Source organism: Somniosus microcephalus, chromosome 11 (assembly GCF_052327205.1).
Source record: "Somniosus microcephalus isolate GS21.2 chromosome 11, FLI_Smic_1.0, whole genome shotgun sequence".
Lineage (NCBI taxonomy): Eukaryota > Metazoa > Chordata > Chondrichthyes > Squaliformes > Somniosidae > Somniosus > Somniosus microcephalus.
The window spans coordinates 191,105,941-191,122,426 of record NC_140997.1 but is presented as its reverse complement, the minus strand read 5'-3'; the positions used below and the strand labels follow the sequence as shown (position 1 = coordinate 191,122,426).

The 16,486-nt window shown below is 42.6% G+C and overlaps 1 protein-coding gene across 1 annotated transcript in view; it reads right to left on the bottom strand.

The window, feature by feature from the left end:
• Positions 1–16,486, bottom strand: part of cfap20dc (CFAP20 domain containing) — a 721,404-nt gene that overhangs the window by 424,829 nt on the left and 280,089 nt on the right. The window contains exon 5 of the mRNA XM_086001537.1: positions 2,091–2,205. Within this exon, the coding sequence (XP_085857663.1) occupies positions 2,091–2,205 (115 nt within the window). The remainder of the gene's footprint in view (positions 1–2,090; positions 2,206–16,486) is intronic.

The following is a 16,486-nucleotide window of genomic DNA, read 5'->3' as shown; positions in this document are numbered from 1 at the left end:
GATATCATTACTGCAGATTACATGGATAATTTAAAGCTTTATAGATTATATTTGCATAACTGCTCATGTGAAAAATCTTCTGTTGCATACAATTAGTTTGAATGTCTACATTTTAGAAATGTTCTGTCAATCTTGGGAATGTCATAATTGATGTTTGTTTGGTAACTGGTTACATCCTATTCATCTTTATAAAAGCCAATTTTTACACCCGAGGACAATACTAAAACCTACAGAATTGATCTAACACGATTAATCTCTCATTTATCTCAAGGAAGAACATGCAATGGTTCAGTTAACAGTGATTGTCTGTGACATTGTCATTTCAACAACACAGGTGAGAGGTCCATTAATTCCAGTTCCGGTTAAAAAAAATTGCTGTTATTTATTGACAATTAAAATGCTCTTCCAAATGTTCTGAATAATGCTACTGTTCTTCAGAAATTCAGCTTAGAGCACTGCAATTATTTTGATAGTTGGAGCACCTGGTATTTTGTATTCCTTCATTGTGTTCTGGGAAGGGTAACTTGGGGTTAGTTTATACTCTTACTCTATTTCTGTGCTGCACATTTTTCCACACAATTCCAAATCATGAATAAAGGATACTGCTTTTTGTGGCCATAATTCTGTGGAAATTTGACAGCACAATTATTGAGAGTGCTACATCATCTTCTGACCAGAATTACTTTTTGTATATATGACTGCACAATGTTCAGTGCCATTCACAACTCCTCAGATAATGAAGCAGTCCATGCTTGCATGCAACAAGACCTGAATGACATTCAGTCTTGGGCTGATAAGTGGCAGGTAACATTCGCGCCACAGAAGTGCCAGGCAATGATTATCTCCAACAAGTGAGAGTCTAACCAATGCCCACTGACATTCAACAGCATTACCATCGCCGAATCCCCCACCATCGATATCCTGGGGGTTACCATTGACCAGAAACTTAACTGGACCAGCCACATAAATACTGTGGCAACAAGAGCAGGTCAGAAGCTAGGTATTCTGCGGCGAGTGCCTCACCTCCTGACTCCCCAAAGCCTTTCCACCATCTACAAGGCACAAGTCAGGAGTGTGATGGAATACTCTCCATTTGCCTGGATGAGTGCAGCTCCAACAACACTCAAGAAGCTCAACACCATCCAGGACAAAGCAGCCTGCTTGATTGGCACCCCATCCAGCACCTTAAACATTCACTCCCTCCACCACCAGCGTACTATGGCTGCAGTGTGTACCATCTACAAGATGCACTGCAGCAACTTGCCAAGGCTTCTTCGGCAGCACCTCCCAAACCCGCGACCTCTTCCACCTAGAAGGACAAGGGCAGCAGGTACATGGGAACACCACCACCTCCAAGTTCCCCTCCAAGTCACACACCATCCTGACTTGGAAATATATCGCCGTTCCTTCATCGTCACTGGGTCAAAATCCTGGAACTCCCTACCTAACAGCACTGTGGGAGTACCTTCACCACATGGACTGCAGCAGTTCACCACCACCTTCTCAAGGGCAATTAGGGATGGGCAATAAATGCTGGCCTTGCCAGCGATGCCCACATCCCATGAACAAATTTTAAAAAATTAGGTGGTAGAATATAGTGTAGCCACAGATAACGATAATAAGCCAGATAAATTTGCTCGTTTCCCAAAGGCACAGAAAACTTGAAGAAACTGTATTAGGGTACCAATGGGCAACTGTACTGGGAAGGAACATGCGTCACATAGCTTAACGAAGCAATCCTCATTCATAAAATATTGGCTAACTCTCCAATTGTACTTCTGTATACATGGGACGCAGTTCCAGGCAACAAAAAAATCTAACAAAGTTCCAAACATTAAGAGAAGTAGTAGGCTTCATTGTTAGCATTCTGTACAGGAAGATACAACTGCACTCTTTAAATGGTGAAAATGTAGCACTACAAGCTGGATTTCTCTTTCTCTCATAGTTCAAAACATCGGACAGGACAAATTTTCTAAAAAGATGTGGAAACCGATGCAACTCATTTCAAACCTGGAAAGATTCTGAACCATTAAGAGTTAAACTCCTTCTAATATCTATCTGGAAGATCATACAATTTAACAATGACGTACAATTTTACGTTTGATAATACTCAGTGATATTTTTGCATGCAGTGGGGTTGCAGACAATTCCTTGTGGATAGTTGATAAATACAGTCGTCGCTTGATATTTCCCAAATCAGTAATCCTGAAAAGAAAGAAATAAAAAGATTCTTGTCAATCCTATAAATCTCTCTGAAGAGAACCACATATATTCCTATCATTTATATGCAGGTCATACAGAACATAGATGTGAAAATGGAATTTTAAAATAACCCTTTTACAAGATAAGTAATGAGTTTTCATTCCCATATTCAAACTTGGTGGCCATGGGCCTAAGTATAATGGAACCACTTTACATGCTAATTCATCTCCGTGCTTGATACAGGATTTTACTAGTCCAGCAACTTAGGAAGAAATTCAATTTGTATACAGAATGAACATAAAGCTTTGATAAACCTGCTTGTTCTTGCACTTCAATTTTGTGTCATCTCAGAGCAGCATGCTACCAAATAAAAAAAAAATTATGCAGTATCATTCTCAAAAGTGTACCTGACATTTCATATAGGATCTGTCATGCTCAAAGTCTGGCACAAAGCATTATCTGTCAGTTTCAGTTTCTGGACACGCATTTCCAAATGTGAATTACAATGCTCAATTTTACTGCTCACCACACAGACCAGTGATCTCTGCTACAGTGCATGCATGTGCATATACCTTTAATATATTTAGACTAAAGTCCACGATCACTTGGAATAGAATTGTATCTATTGGATAACAGCATTCAGTCTTGTACAAGAAAACTTCTGCATTCCCATATCCTAGGTGCTGTACATCAGAATTGACAAATAACCAACTGACTCACATTATTACTAAGAGAATGATATTTCAAAGTTTCCTACTTTGTATAGAAATATTTATGGCCTGAGCTTTCGTAGCCAAACAGGGTTTCAGAAAAATACAAAAAGTATTAATAGTAATAAATCCTTTATAACAATGTAAACAGTTATAAAGAATCCTGCTTAATTTTGAAAACCTTTATTGTTATTTTCATTACGTGTTTAACCAGGGAATGCTGACGACATCACTGGGGAAACTAGCTGGAAGTTGGCATATTTGATAAGAAATTAAAAGCAATGAGCAGAAAAAAGATAATGGCCCAGTAATTCCTGTCACAACGCGCGAGTACGGACAGGGTACTCATGCGTGTGCCAGGAGGAATTGCCGGTTTTCAGCATGCACAGCGCATGCGCTGAAAACCGGCATTTCCTGTCCTCTGACCCAAGGGGTTAAGAGGCTGAACACATGCGCGGTATTGGGCAGCGCGTGCGACTTGGATTTCCTGTATTTTTACAGATTTGCACATGTGTAAAGGGCTCCGGTTTTTACGCATTGAAAAACCACACGTAAGTACTTAGTTTTACAGGTAAGTGGTCTTTTAGTACAATTTAGAAATTTTTTTTCCCACAGGTTTATTATTTTTAAAGAATCTACAGTAAGGTAAGTTTAGTTTTAGACCCTATTTTTTAAAAATGTATTTTTTTCAAAAATTTGATTAATTGTTTAAAATAGTTTTTTAAGTTATTCATAGTTAATTTAATTATTGGGATGCTTTTTAAAATTTTATTTAAAGTTTAAGTAGTGTTTTGGGGTGCCGTACTTTTCATGAGTTTGACAGTCTTTACTATCAAACTTATGAATGAAGTTTCCCCTCCCCTGATTGGCTGAACAGTGCTCACCTGATCCCAGCCGGCACATCGCACTAACTACGCCGCTGGGTCAGGTTAGCACAGCGCGCCGAGATCAGAACCGGGCCACTTACAGGAAATCCACTGCGGGCCAGGTTTCAGATGTCGGCGCGCTGGGTAAGTGCACATCGGGGGCTTGCACGCGCGGCAAGCCCCCGACAGGAATTACTGGGCCATTGAGAACCAGATATCATGTTGTTGTGCACCAGTCTAAGAAAATGCAAAGAAGACAGCAGTATTGATCAAGATATATAGTACCAAAAATATAGATTTTCAGTACAAAACTTGAAGGGCTGTATTCAAATTGCTTCAGTGGTTTTGAGAGTGGATGCCCTTTCTCAAACATATTGGCCCAGAAATTCGGGTTTCCATGGGTGAGTACGCACGGGGTGCTCACCCGTAAGCCCAATGGAAGTGCCGGTTTCCTGCATGCACTGCGCCTGCGCGGGAAAGCGGCACTTCCGTTCCCCTGAAAGAAGGGGTTGAGAGGTGGAACGCATGCACGGGAGAGGCAGCGCGTGCGCATCGAACTTACTTTTTTTTCCAGATTTTTCCGGGAGGGTAAGTCTCCAGGCCTGCTTTTTACAAGTGGTGAATTAATTCAAATTAAAACATTTTTTCCATAGGATTATTATTTTTAAATACTTTAAAGAAAGGTAAGTTTATTTTTAGCCCCGTTAGAAAATGTAATTAATTTTTTCAAAAATTTAAATTATTGTTTAAAATAGTTATTTCATGTAACTTAGTTATTTTAAAAATGTGATGTTTTTTAAAATTTATTTGAAGATTTAGTGATGTTTTGTGGCTTATAGTATTTATAGGTTTGACAGCTCTTCCTGTCAAACTTATGAATGAAGCATTCCCTGCTACCATTGGCTCTCCATGGCCCACGTGATCCCAGGGGACGCATCGAACTAACTGCGCCCCTGGGATATGCAAGCACTGTGCGCCGGCAGTTGGAGGAGGCCCAGGATCGGAATCCCATGCGGGCCCACAGCTCAACGGCCGGCACGGTAGGTAAGTGCAGGTCGGGGGCTTGCACCCGCGGGAAGCCCCTGACCCGAATTTCTGGGCCATTTTCTCTTCCTCCCTTTTCTTGGATTTTTTCAGACCAAAACATCAACTCAGGCTGAGAGTGAAATCAGGCAACCTGCTTTAAGGCCTCATCAATCACTACAGTACTTGGAAAACAGCTGCTAAAAAATGTAGAAGAACATTCCAGGTGGATTTACACTCCACTTTTGCCTACTTCCATGTTCGGAAGCTCCTGGTCTCCCATTTGAGCTGAAAAATTCTCTCTGGTGGCAAAAATAGTCTTACAACCATTCTTCTCCATACCAATTAGTAACACAGTTGGTTTATAGAATCACACAGCACAGACGGAGACCATTCAGGCCATCGTGCCTGTGCCGGCTCTTTGAAAGAGCTAGCCAATTAGTCTCACTCCCCTGCTCTTTCCCCATAGCCCTGCATAGGTTTGTCTATCTTTGTTTTGCTCTTTCCCCATAGCCCTGCATAGGTTTGTCTATCTTTGTTTTGCTCCTGCAGTTGTGGTAATTTTCAGTGTAATATCATGTATGTCTGTGGGGAAGAGAGAGGGAATCAAAAAGAAAACACTGAGTGGGCATTAGCATGTTAGTGCACGTCTTGGCATCTTCATCCGACTGAGGGTGTTATTACTACAAAGTCCCATTCGGTAATGTGAACTGATTGCAGGCAGCAAGCTTCAACAGCCAGCAATTAAATTAACAATTAAGTGCTGAAACGGACTACATTCAGCCCATTCCGAATCACTTTGAGTGTATTAAACATTTGTGCTATGAAAGTATTTTTAACAAAGGGTTTAATCCTTCCTCTTGTAAGACAAATGCTTAGACATAAAGCTTTCGTTACATGTAGAAATACTGTGATTTACAGAACAATTGGAATTCATCAACTATGACTGCCATAATAGAGAAGTTTTAGCATTTCTGAGCAGTATGTTTTTTCACAAACATTACATGGATATTCTTGTTAAAAAAATCACAGGTAGTTGTTACTCTTCACCTGTTGTGTCCTTGTGTTGCCAGTAGGTGGCACTCTAACAGGATTTCCAAAGTTAACTTGCTCATTGACCTGTAACACTCCCTTTAAAATCACTGAAAATGCTTTGAGACTTCAGCATGGAGTTGCAGGACTCCCCTTCACTGGTCGAGCTGTTGAGTCTTCCCTGCTCCCATCAACAAACCCCCTACCCCAACTCATTCCTACAATACAGAAGGGAAGAATGAATGGGGGGTGTAGGGTTGGTGAGGAGCAAAGTTGGGGATGTGATGAGGCATGGCAGTGAAAGCGAGTTGAGGCAATACAGGAGCAACTGAAAGGGGACGATAAAGGGGTCAAGAGGAGGTGGAGGATAGAGGCGATAATAGATGCAGTAATGAAAGTGAAACTAGGGAAGCATACATTGAAAAAAAGGTTAAGACTGCACCCTCTTCACATTGATTTTCAGTGTTACTCTACACCCTGACCAGATTCCTCCCCTTACCGGCAACCCAAACCTACTGAAGCACTCACCAGATCCTTTCCTCTATCTACAACCTGAAAACCAGGCTGCAAAACTCTTCTCAGGTTTCCCCCCCCCCCCCACACCCTGCTTCCCACCATTGACAGTTCAAAAATCATTGCAAAGTAAGCTTGCAGCCCTGCCTGCATCCCTTCCGCAACTGGCCCATACGCTGGCTAATTGGTACCCCACACTCACCACCTAAAAATGTGGCCTACATCATTCACAGTTCCAGTCCTTGCTTGATCAGTGTCCTGCACCTGTGGCCAAATGTGGACTGCGCAGATTCAAATGCATTTCAGTGCAGTAAACCCTCAAAACTCTCATTGTCTCCGACAGTCTCAAGCAATGGGATGCAGGAAATTAAAGATCAATTCTTCACCCATGTGACTCATACATTTGTTTTGCGAGTAAAAACAAGAGTGACCAGTGTAATGATATCAGCAAATAGTGATGGTATTTGCCTGTTTGATTATGATGCCTTACCAGCATATTTGCCTGATTGATTATTTATGCCTGACCAGCAGAGGGCATGTGAGAGACAAGCAGTTTAGTTTTAGTTTCGTTTTAGATGGATCTCTAAGATGGTGTCTCCTGTAATGCTGTTAACTGAGTTGAACATACTTTAGATAAAAGGACATTCTCTTTCATCAATGTGTCGTCATTGAACCCACATAGAAATCAATACATGGTGTCAGAAGTGATTGAAAGAGATGAAGAGGAAAAATGTGAAGTTAAATCAGCTCTCCACATATTAGCAAGCCAAAAGAGAACATCGTTACTTACCATTGGAGAATAGCTAATGAAGTGAAAAAATGGTAGGATTACACCCACCGGCGAAGCTTCAGTTGACAGGTAATGTGGCTGAAAATTGGAGGAGATTCAAACAACGTTTGGAGTTGTATTTAGCGGCAATCGGAGCTGACGAGAAATGTGATAAAATGAAAGCGTCAGTGTTCTTACATGTCGTGGGTGATGAAGCGCTGGAGGTGTATAATAACTTCACATTCGCTGCTGATGGAGACAAAATGAAGCTGGATAAAATAATGGAACAGTTTGAGGCCTACTGCATACCTAAACGTAACGTGACGTTTGAGAGGCACAGATTTTTCACATGTGTACAGAAAACGGGAGACTATTGATCAGTATGTGACTGAACTGAGAAACAGAAGCAAAACATGTGAATTTGGGGGACTGACAGACTCGCTGATAAAAGACAGACTGGTGTGTGGTATTCCAGATAATGGTCTAAGGGAAAGACTGCTAAGGGAGCAAAATCTAGACCTGGGAAAAGCCATAGCACTGTGTAGGGCTACAGAGACTGTGAAGTTGCAGGCAAAGGAGCTGTTCAGTGACAGTAGCTGCAACGTGGATGCAGTGAGAAAGAACGGACATAAACCGTTTAACAAAAACAGCGCCAATGTGAAAAAAGAGGCGTGGCCAGCGAACAAAAATGAAAGGGGCAATCGAAAGTCATGTAGTCGATGCGGTACACAGCATCCACCAAAAAAGTGTCCAGCATATGGTAAAACATGCAATAGTTGCAACAAAAACAACCATTATGCCCGTTGCTGCAAGAACCAAGCGCAACAAAGCAAGGTCCATGCAGTAGATGAAAGCGAGATAGAGGAGTTCTATGTAGATGTTGTGTCAGAAAAGAAAGAAGAAAAAAGAGATTGGATGTTGACACTAAAAGTGAATGACATACACATTCCATTTAAATTGGATACTGGAGCACAAGTTAACGTGATATCAGAGACTGATTTTAAGAAAATTAGACCCAGACCAAAGATACATGGAATCAAAGTGAAAGTGACAGGATACTCAGGTACTGATATACCAGTGAAAGGAAGATGCATTGTCAAAGTGACACACAAGGACAGAGAGCACACGCTAGCATTAATCGTGGTGCCAAAGGATGTGCGAGCCATACTAGGTTTAATAGCCTGTGAGAGACTGAACCTGGTAAAGAGAGTCCTCGTTGTGGAAAGCGAAGGAGAGACAGTCTATGATGAACTCATGAAAGAGTACAACGACCTATTTCAGGGTCTAGGCTGCCTTCCAGGAGAACACACGATCAGAGTAGATAAAAGTATGCCAACGGTCATACATCCATGCAGAAAAGTTCCGTTTGTTCTTCAAAAGCAACTGAAGGCAGAGTTGGGCAGGATGGAAAGCCTGAACGTGATTCAGAAGATAGATGAGCCAACTGAGTGGGTGAGTTCCCTCATCGTTGTGGACAAAAAGAATAGAAAGCTCAGAATTTGCCTGGATCCAAGGGATCCAAACAGAGCAATAAAGAGAGAGCACTTCAAGCTTCCTACACGTGAGGAAATCATGTCACAGTTTGCAAATGCAAAGTATTTCAGCAAGTTAGATGCATCATCAGGAATTTGGCAGATGAAACTGGACGAGGCAAGTTCAAGACTGTACACGTTCAACAGTCCATTTGGCAGATACAGATTCCTAAGGTTACCATTTGGCATTGCCTCAGCTCCTGAAGTGTATCACAAAACTATCCATATGATCTATGAGCACCTGGAGGGAGTTGATACATCAATGGATGACATCATAGTATGGGGAACCACGAGAACTGAGCATGACGAGAGACTGAAAAAAGTGCTGGAAGCAACAAGGAAAACAAACCTGAAGCTGAATAGAGAGAAATGCCAGCTCGGGGTGACAGAACTGACATTCGTGGGAGATATCCTTAGCAGTGAGGGCATCAGACCAGATCCCAGAAAGGTGTCCGCCATTGAGAATATGCCAAAGCCACAAAGCAAAAAGGACGTGCAGAGGTTTAATGGAATGATCAACTACATGGGTAAATTCATATCCAACCTCTCAGAAAAGATGGCGCCACTGAGAAGACTAACTGAAAAGAACATAGAATGGGAATGGAATCATGAGCATGAGAAGTCATGGAGCGATCTAAAGAAACTGCTCACAGAGGAACCAGTTCTGAGGTTTTATGACCCAGTGAGACCCATCAAGATATCATCAGATGCATCACAGAGTGGGCTCGGTGCTGTTCTTCTGCAAAAATATGACTACTGGCAACCTATTGCATATGCATCGCGCTCAATGACAGACGCGGAGACGCGATATGCTCAAATAGAAAAGGAGCTGCTCAGCATCACATACGCCTATGAAAGATTTCACCAGTTTGTGTCAGGACAAGCAATCAGTGTAGAGACTGACCATAAGCCCTTGATTGCATTGTTCCAAAAGCCACGAAATAGCTGTCCGCTTAGAATACAAAGAATGATGATCAGGCTGCAACGCTATACACTGAATATTGCGTACACACCGGGTAAGCTGATGTATACAGCAGACACGTTGTCCAGAGCTGTTGACCCAAGTGAGCCCGCAAACACCAAAATGGATGAAAAAGTGAACGCCTACGTGGACATGATCACAAGTGCACTGCCCATAGTAGATGCAAAAATGGAGCTCATAAAGACTGAGACAAACAAAGATGAAACAATGAGACGACTGAGGAAAAGCATCTTGGATGGATGGCCCAACATGAAGCAAGACTGCTCACCTGACATGGCAGAGTACTGGAACTGCAGGGCGGAACTATCAGTGGTCGAAGACATCATCTACAAAGGAAGTAAAATAGTTATCCCAAAGAGTCTGAGAAAAGAGATGCTAAAAAGGATCCATGGAGGACATCTGGGAATCGAAAAGTGTAAGAAAAGAGCACGAGAGGTGATGTACTGGCCACGAATCAACCAAGATGTGACAAATGAGGTGTCAAACTGCACAATATGCCTGAAATATCAAGCAAGCAATCCTGTAGAACCACTAAAGCCACACCCAGCGCCAGACAGACCTTACCAGAAGGTAGGCGCTGACCTATTCGTATGTCAAGGGAAGGACTATCTGGTAGTCACAGACTATTACTCCCTGTATCCAGAGGTTTGTAGACTGCACACCACCACTGCAGATGCTGTGATAACATGTATGAAAGCCATATTCTCCAGACATGGCGTGGCAAGCGAGGTCTTCACAGACAACGGACCCCAGTTTTACAATGCAAGTTTCCGACACTTTGCCAAAGAGTGGGACTTTGTCCACACAATGTCAAGTCCTCACTTTCCACAGTCCAATGGACTAGTGGAAAAATCGGTCCAGACAGTAAAAAGACTGATGTACAAGGCAAAAGACAGTGGAACTGACTTCTACCAGAGCATGCCTGTATACCGCACAACGCCGCTCGAGTGTGGTATGTCACCAGCCCAACTCCTTATGGGACGTCTGCTAAGGTCAAACTTACCCATCCCGGAGAACCTCCTGAAAACAAAAGAGGGGGAGAAAGTGAGGAAGTCCAAAGAACAACAGAAAGAAAAGCAAAAGTACTACTATGACAGAGGAACACAAAACCTACCTGAACTCCACACTGGTGACCAAGTAAGGTTCAAAGACAAAACAAACATATGGACTCAGAAGGGAACTGTCCTGAGTGAAGTTCAACCAAGATCATACACCATTCAGACAGATGAGGGTGCTGTTCTGCGAAGAAATCGTCGGGATCTTCTCATGGGACCAGCCACAGCAGGTCAAAAGACTGATACTGTTGAACAACCTGATCACACAGCAGGTCAAAAGACTGATACTGTTGAACAACCTGATCACACAGCTGAGAAATCATCATCTGAGGCAACAACTCAGATTCAAGGACAATCAATCAGAAAACCCTCAAGACACGTGAAGCCTCCTGAGAGACTCATTGAGCAAATTTAAGGACTCTTGTTATAGAAGGAAGTAATGTTATCTTATTCTCTCTTCAAGTTCTAGGTATTTACATATTTCATGTGAACACACAAAACAAGGTTAAAAAACCTTGATAATGATAATGATAATGTAAGTTCATTAAGTGTTACAGTTAAAATGCAGAGTAATACAAAGAAAACATGTTGTTAGGTAAAAGTAAAATACTTTTGTTTTAAGAAAGGGAGATGTAATGATATCAGCAAATAGTGATGGTATTTGCCTGTTTGATTATGATGCCTTACCAGCATATTTGCCTGATTGATTATTTATGCCTGACCAGCAGAGGGCATGTGAGAGACGAGCAGTTTAGTTTTAGTTTCGTTTTAGATGGATCTCTAAGATGGTGTCTCCTGTAATGCTGTTAACTGAGTTGAACATACTTTAGATAAAAGGACATTCTCTTTCATCAATGTGTCGTCATTGAACCCACATAGAAATCAATACAACCAGTTTCTTTTGCAAGCCGCTGGTAGGCCATGAAAGGAATAAGTCACCCTCCAGTGTTTCTCGTTAGCACACTAATTTTATGCTTCTTTGATGCAGCTACATACCAGTGCCTTTGAAATGACCTATGGTGTACCAGACTGTACCATAGACCCAGAGGAGTTTACAGCACAGAAGGTCATTCAGCCAATCAGTTCTGTGCTAGCCATAAAAAACGAATCCCTCTGCCCAGCTTTCTCCACAAAGCCATGCATCTTCCTCTGCTTCAAATGTTTATCTACTTCTCCCTTAAAAGATGTAATAGTTCTACCTCAACTATTCAATGATGTATTCCATGCTTTAACGCTATGCGTAAAAAAAATTCTCCTCACTTCTCTCCTAACTTAGTGACAATTTTAAATTGATGACCCTCATCACTGTGCCCCATCTAAAGAAAAAAGTGTTTCCCCACTTACCACATCGAAACCCTTCATAATTTTATAAACCTCTATTAAATTTGCTCTTATTCTTCTCTGCTCCAATGTAAATAATCCAATATCTCATCTCTCCTCATAAGTATAGTTTTGTATCTTTGGTATCATCCTGGTGAACCTAAGCTGTATGGTCTTTATGGCTTAATGTCCTTTCTATAATTGAGCATCCAAAACTCCACAGAGGACTCTGTCATTTAACCACTGTGTCGTATACACATATCAATAGTTCTTTACTCTTGACTCTATCCACTATTTATAAAATCCAAAGTGCCATTGGTACTTTTGTACCTTTATCTGCCTACATTTGCACTTTAAAGGAATTATGCATTTGAACCCCAGAGGGTAGATTTTAACACCCAGCATGGAAGGGGCGGGCAGTGGGTGGAACGCCCGTTCCTGACTGATGGAGACCCAGTCCACTTTGAGGGCCGGGTCTCATTACCATGCCGCTGGCAAGCTGTACACCCTGAACAGGCATCCTGCAGCTCCAGACCAGCACAGTATTGGGAGGCTTTAGGTTTGGGGTGGGGAGAATTGAACACGAGGGATGGGGGAAGGGGGGCGGTAGCAGCCCACATTACTCTTGTGGAGCCCAAAGGAGCACTAATAATGATTAACTTATGTATTTGAGTCGTTCGCCTCTTTACTGCCCAGGTGTCACTCAAACTTGCATCAAGGTCCTACGTATAGCACTGGATCCTGATTTGCACACAGCAATGAGGCTCCTGCCTAATTTAGGCAGGGCTGCCCAGTGGAAGGCCCCAATATAATGGCAGACTAGTAATGAGGCAGTAAGTGATGCACTGCAATTTTAACTCCACTACTTCCCTGTTTCTGCCAGGCAGGCCAAGTTAAAAATCGGACCTTGAGATCTCTGCTCCTCCACACCTTTCCATTTAGTTTTTGCTCCCATACCTCGGTTTTCCTCCCACAATGCATTGCATCACACTTCTCTGTATTAAATTGTATCTGCCATCATTCTGCTAAACTGTCAATGTCCTCCTGAAGTGTTCTAGTCATCCTTCCTATTTGCTCATTTGTATTTTTTGCCACCTGTGGAAGCAGCTAGCAATAACTCACATTTAAAGTGGTGGCCTGACCGCTGCACCAAGATACAATATATAAATATTATTAAAAATGTGACCAAAACTCCCTACCCATCAGATTGCTTTTCACCCCCACATGGTGTGCTACCTCTACCCTAGTCACAGATCCTTCAGACTGCTCCAGCATTCCTTTGGATCTCTCTTGGTAATTGAGATTTACAGTATTTATATTTGAGGTTTTTTTTCCGCAGGAATCTGACTCTTTCATTTTCAAAAACTGTTCTAACATCTCCCTAAAATGTGGCTTATACTTCATAGTATGTTGCAACCACTTCCTTTCATTACCACCAGTGGAAATAACTCACTAAGGTCAAGTGGCTTATTTCTTGTTCAGCTAACCCATACGTCCAATGTTACATTAGCTGGCTTAATAGACCCCTTAACACCAACAGAAATCACACAAGTTAGTGCTTTGAAAATAAATAGGTAATACCCTGCATTATTACCTACCTCATATAGGAAATCACACCAAATGCCAGTTATTTAACAGAATATATTAAAATTTGCAGCATCTTAAAACCAAAATAGTCCCTGTAGCTACTCTGCTATGCTCTAGTCCAAGATGTGCTTACCTTATGAGTGTCAGTGATTATTTAAAAATTACTGAAATTTTGCAGTATCATAAAGCAAGGTAGTAAGCTCCAGTGATTTAGATAAACACTTGGGTGGGGTGAGAATTTAAGAGCATTATGAATTCAATGAAGTACAATTGGGGCACATGTTGAAATCCCCAGTGGTAAGATGCAGGCTCATTCCTGCATGCTAGTCTGTTCCCATATATCAATGTGTTACTGCTAACCAGTGGCTTGCTGTCTCCTCAAAAGGTAACAGAAGAAAAGAAATCCCTAAGGATGTGCAGGGGAGGAAATTTTAAAAAAAATCAATACACAGCGATTGTAACAATCATTAAACCTTTCTGGACCTTTCTGAAAAATCAGTTACAAAAGTCAGCTTAATAATCATATATTAAAAGGCAAATAAAAACAAAATACTGTATGCTGGAAGTACTCAGCAGGTTAGGCAGCATCTGTGGAGAGAGAAATAGAGTTAACTCTCTCTCTCCACAGATGCTGCCTGTCCTGCTGAGTACTTCTAACATTTTCTGTTTTTATATTATTTCAGATTTCCAGCAGCCACAGTACTTTGCTTTTGTATTAAAAGGCAAATACTTGAACACCGTAACTTTTTCAAATTTTTATTTAAAATTTGTTTTTGAGATCAGGGCGTCGCTGGCAAGGCCAGCATTCATTGCCCATCCCTAGTTGCCCTTGAGAAGGTGGTGGTGAGCCGCCTTCTTGAACCGCTGCAGTCCGTGTGGTGAAGGTACTCCCACAATGCTGCTAGGGAGGGAGTTCCAGGATTTTGACCCAGCGACGATGAAGGAACGGCGATATACTTCTAAGTCAGGATGGCGTGTGACTTGGAGGGGAACTTGGAGGTGATGGTGTTCCCATGCGCCTGCTGCCCTTCTCCTTCTAGGTGGAAGAGGTCGCGTGTTTGGGAGGTGCTGCCGAAGAAGCCCTGGCGTGTTGCTGCAGTGCATCTTGTAGATGATACACACTGCAGCCACGGTATGCTGGTGGTGGAGGGAGTGAATGTTTAAGGTGGTGGATGGGGTGCCAATCAAGTGGGCTGCTTTGTCCTGGATGGTGTCGAGCTTCGAGTGTTGTCGGAGCTGCACTCATCCAGGCAAGTGGAGAGTATTCCATCACACTCCTGACTTGTGCCTTGTAGGTGGTGGAAAGGCTTTGGGGAGTCAGGAGGTGAGACACTCACTGCAGAATACCTAGCCTCAGTATTTATATGGCTGGTCCAGTTAAGTTTCTGGTCAATGGTGACCCCCCAGGATGTTGATAGTGGGGGATTCAGAGATGGCAATGCCATTGAATGTCAAGGGGAGGTGGTTAGACTCTCGCTTGTTGGAGATAGTCATTGCCTGGCACTTCTGTGACACGAATGTTACCTGCCACTTATCAGCCAAAGCCTGAACGTCGTCCAGGTCTTGTTGCATGCGGGCATGGACTGCTTCATTATCTGTTGAGTTGTGAATGGTGCTGAACACTGTGCAGTCATCAGCGAACACCCCCATTTCTGACATTATGTTGGAGGGAAGGTCATTGATGAAGCAGCTGAAGATGGTTGGGGCTAGGACACTGCCCTGAGGAACTCCTGCAGCGATGTCCTGGGGCTGTGATGATTGACCTTCAACCACCACAACCATCTTCCTTTGTACTAGATACGACTCCAGCCAGTGGAGCGTTTTCCCCAATTCCCATTGACTTCAGTTTTACTAGGGCTCCTTGATGCCAGACTCAGTCAAATGCTGCCTTGATGTCAAGGGCAGTCACTCTCACCTCACCTCTGGAATTCAGCTCTTTTGTCCATGTTTGGACCAAGGCTGTAATGAGGTCGGGAGCCGAGTGGTCTTGATGAACCCAAACTAGGCATCAGTGAGCAGGTTATTGGTGAGTAAGTGCCGCTTGATAGCACTGTCGATGACACCTTCCATCATTTTGCTGATGATGGAGAGTAGACTGATGGGGCGGTAATTGGCCAGGTTGGATTTGTCCTGCTTTTTGTGGACAGGACATACCTGGGCAGTTTTCCACATTGCCGGATAGATGCCAGTGTTGTAGCTGTACTGGAACAGCTTGGCTAGAGGCGCGGCTAATTCTGGAGCACAAGTCTTCAGCACGATAGCCGGGATGTTGTCGGGACCCATAGCCTTTGCTGTATCCAGTGTGCTCAGCCGTTTCTTGATATCACGTGGAGTGAATTGAATTGGCTGAAGACTGGCTTCTGTGGTGGTGGGAACCTCAGGAGGAGGCCGATATGGATCGTCCACTCGGCACTTCTGGATGAAGTTGGTTGCAAACGCTTCAGCCTTGTCTTTTGCACTCACGTGCTGGGCTCCACCATCATTGAGGATGGGGATATTCATGGAGCCTCCTCCTCCCGTTAATTGTTTAATGGTCCACCACCATTCACGACTGGATGTGACAGGACTGCAGAGCTTTGATCTAATCCTTTGATTGTGGGATCGCTTAGCCCTATCTATAGCATGCTGCTTCCACTGCAACTGCCACATGAAGGTATATCCTGGTAGTATGGATAGCACAGATATAAAAAGCAATCCAAGAAAAATAAAATGTAACAGATGCTGTGACAAATGCTTAAAGCTATTTATAGTACACATCAGGACCGATTTATAGAAATATACAGGTTTTTTAAACATAGTATGTATTTTATGACATAAAATTAGTTCAGAGTTTATTAAATTTAGCATAAAAGCATCTATATCCATAAAAGGAAGTGCAGCTGCAGTTCCAGCTGA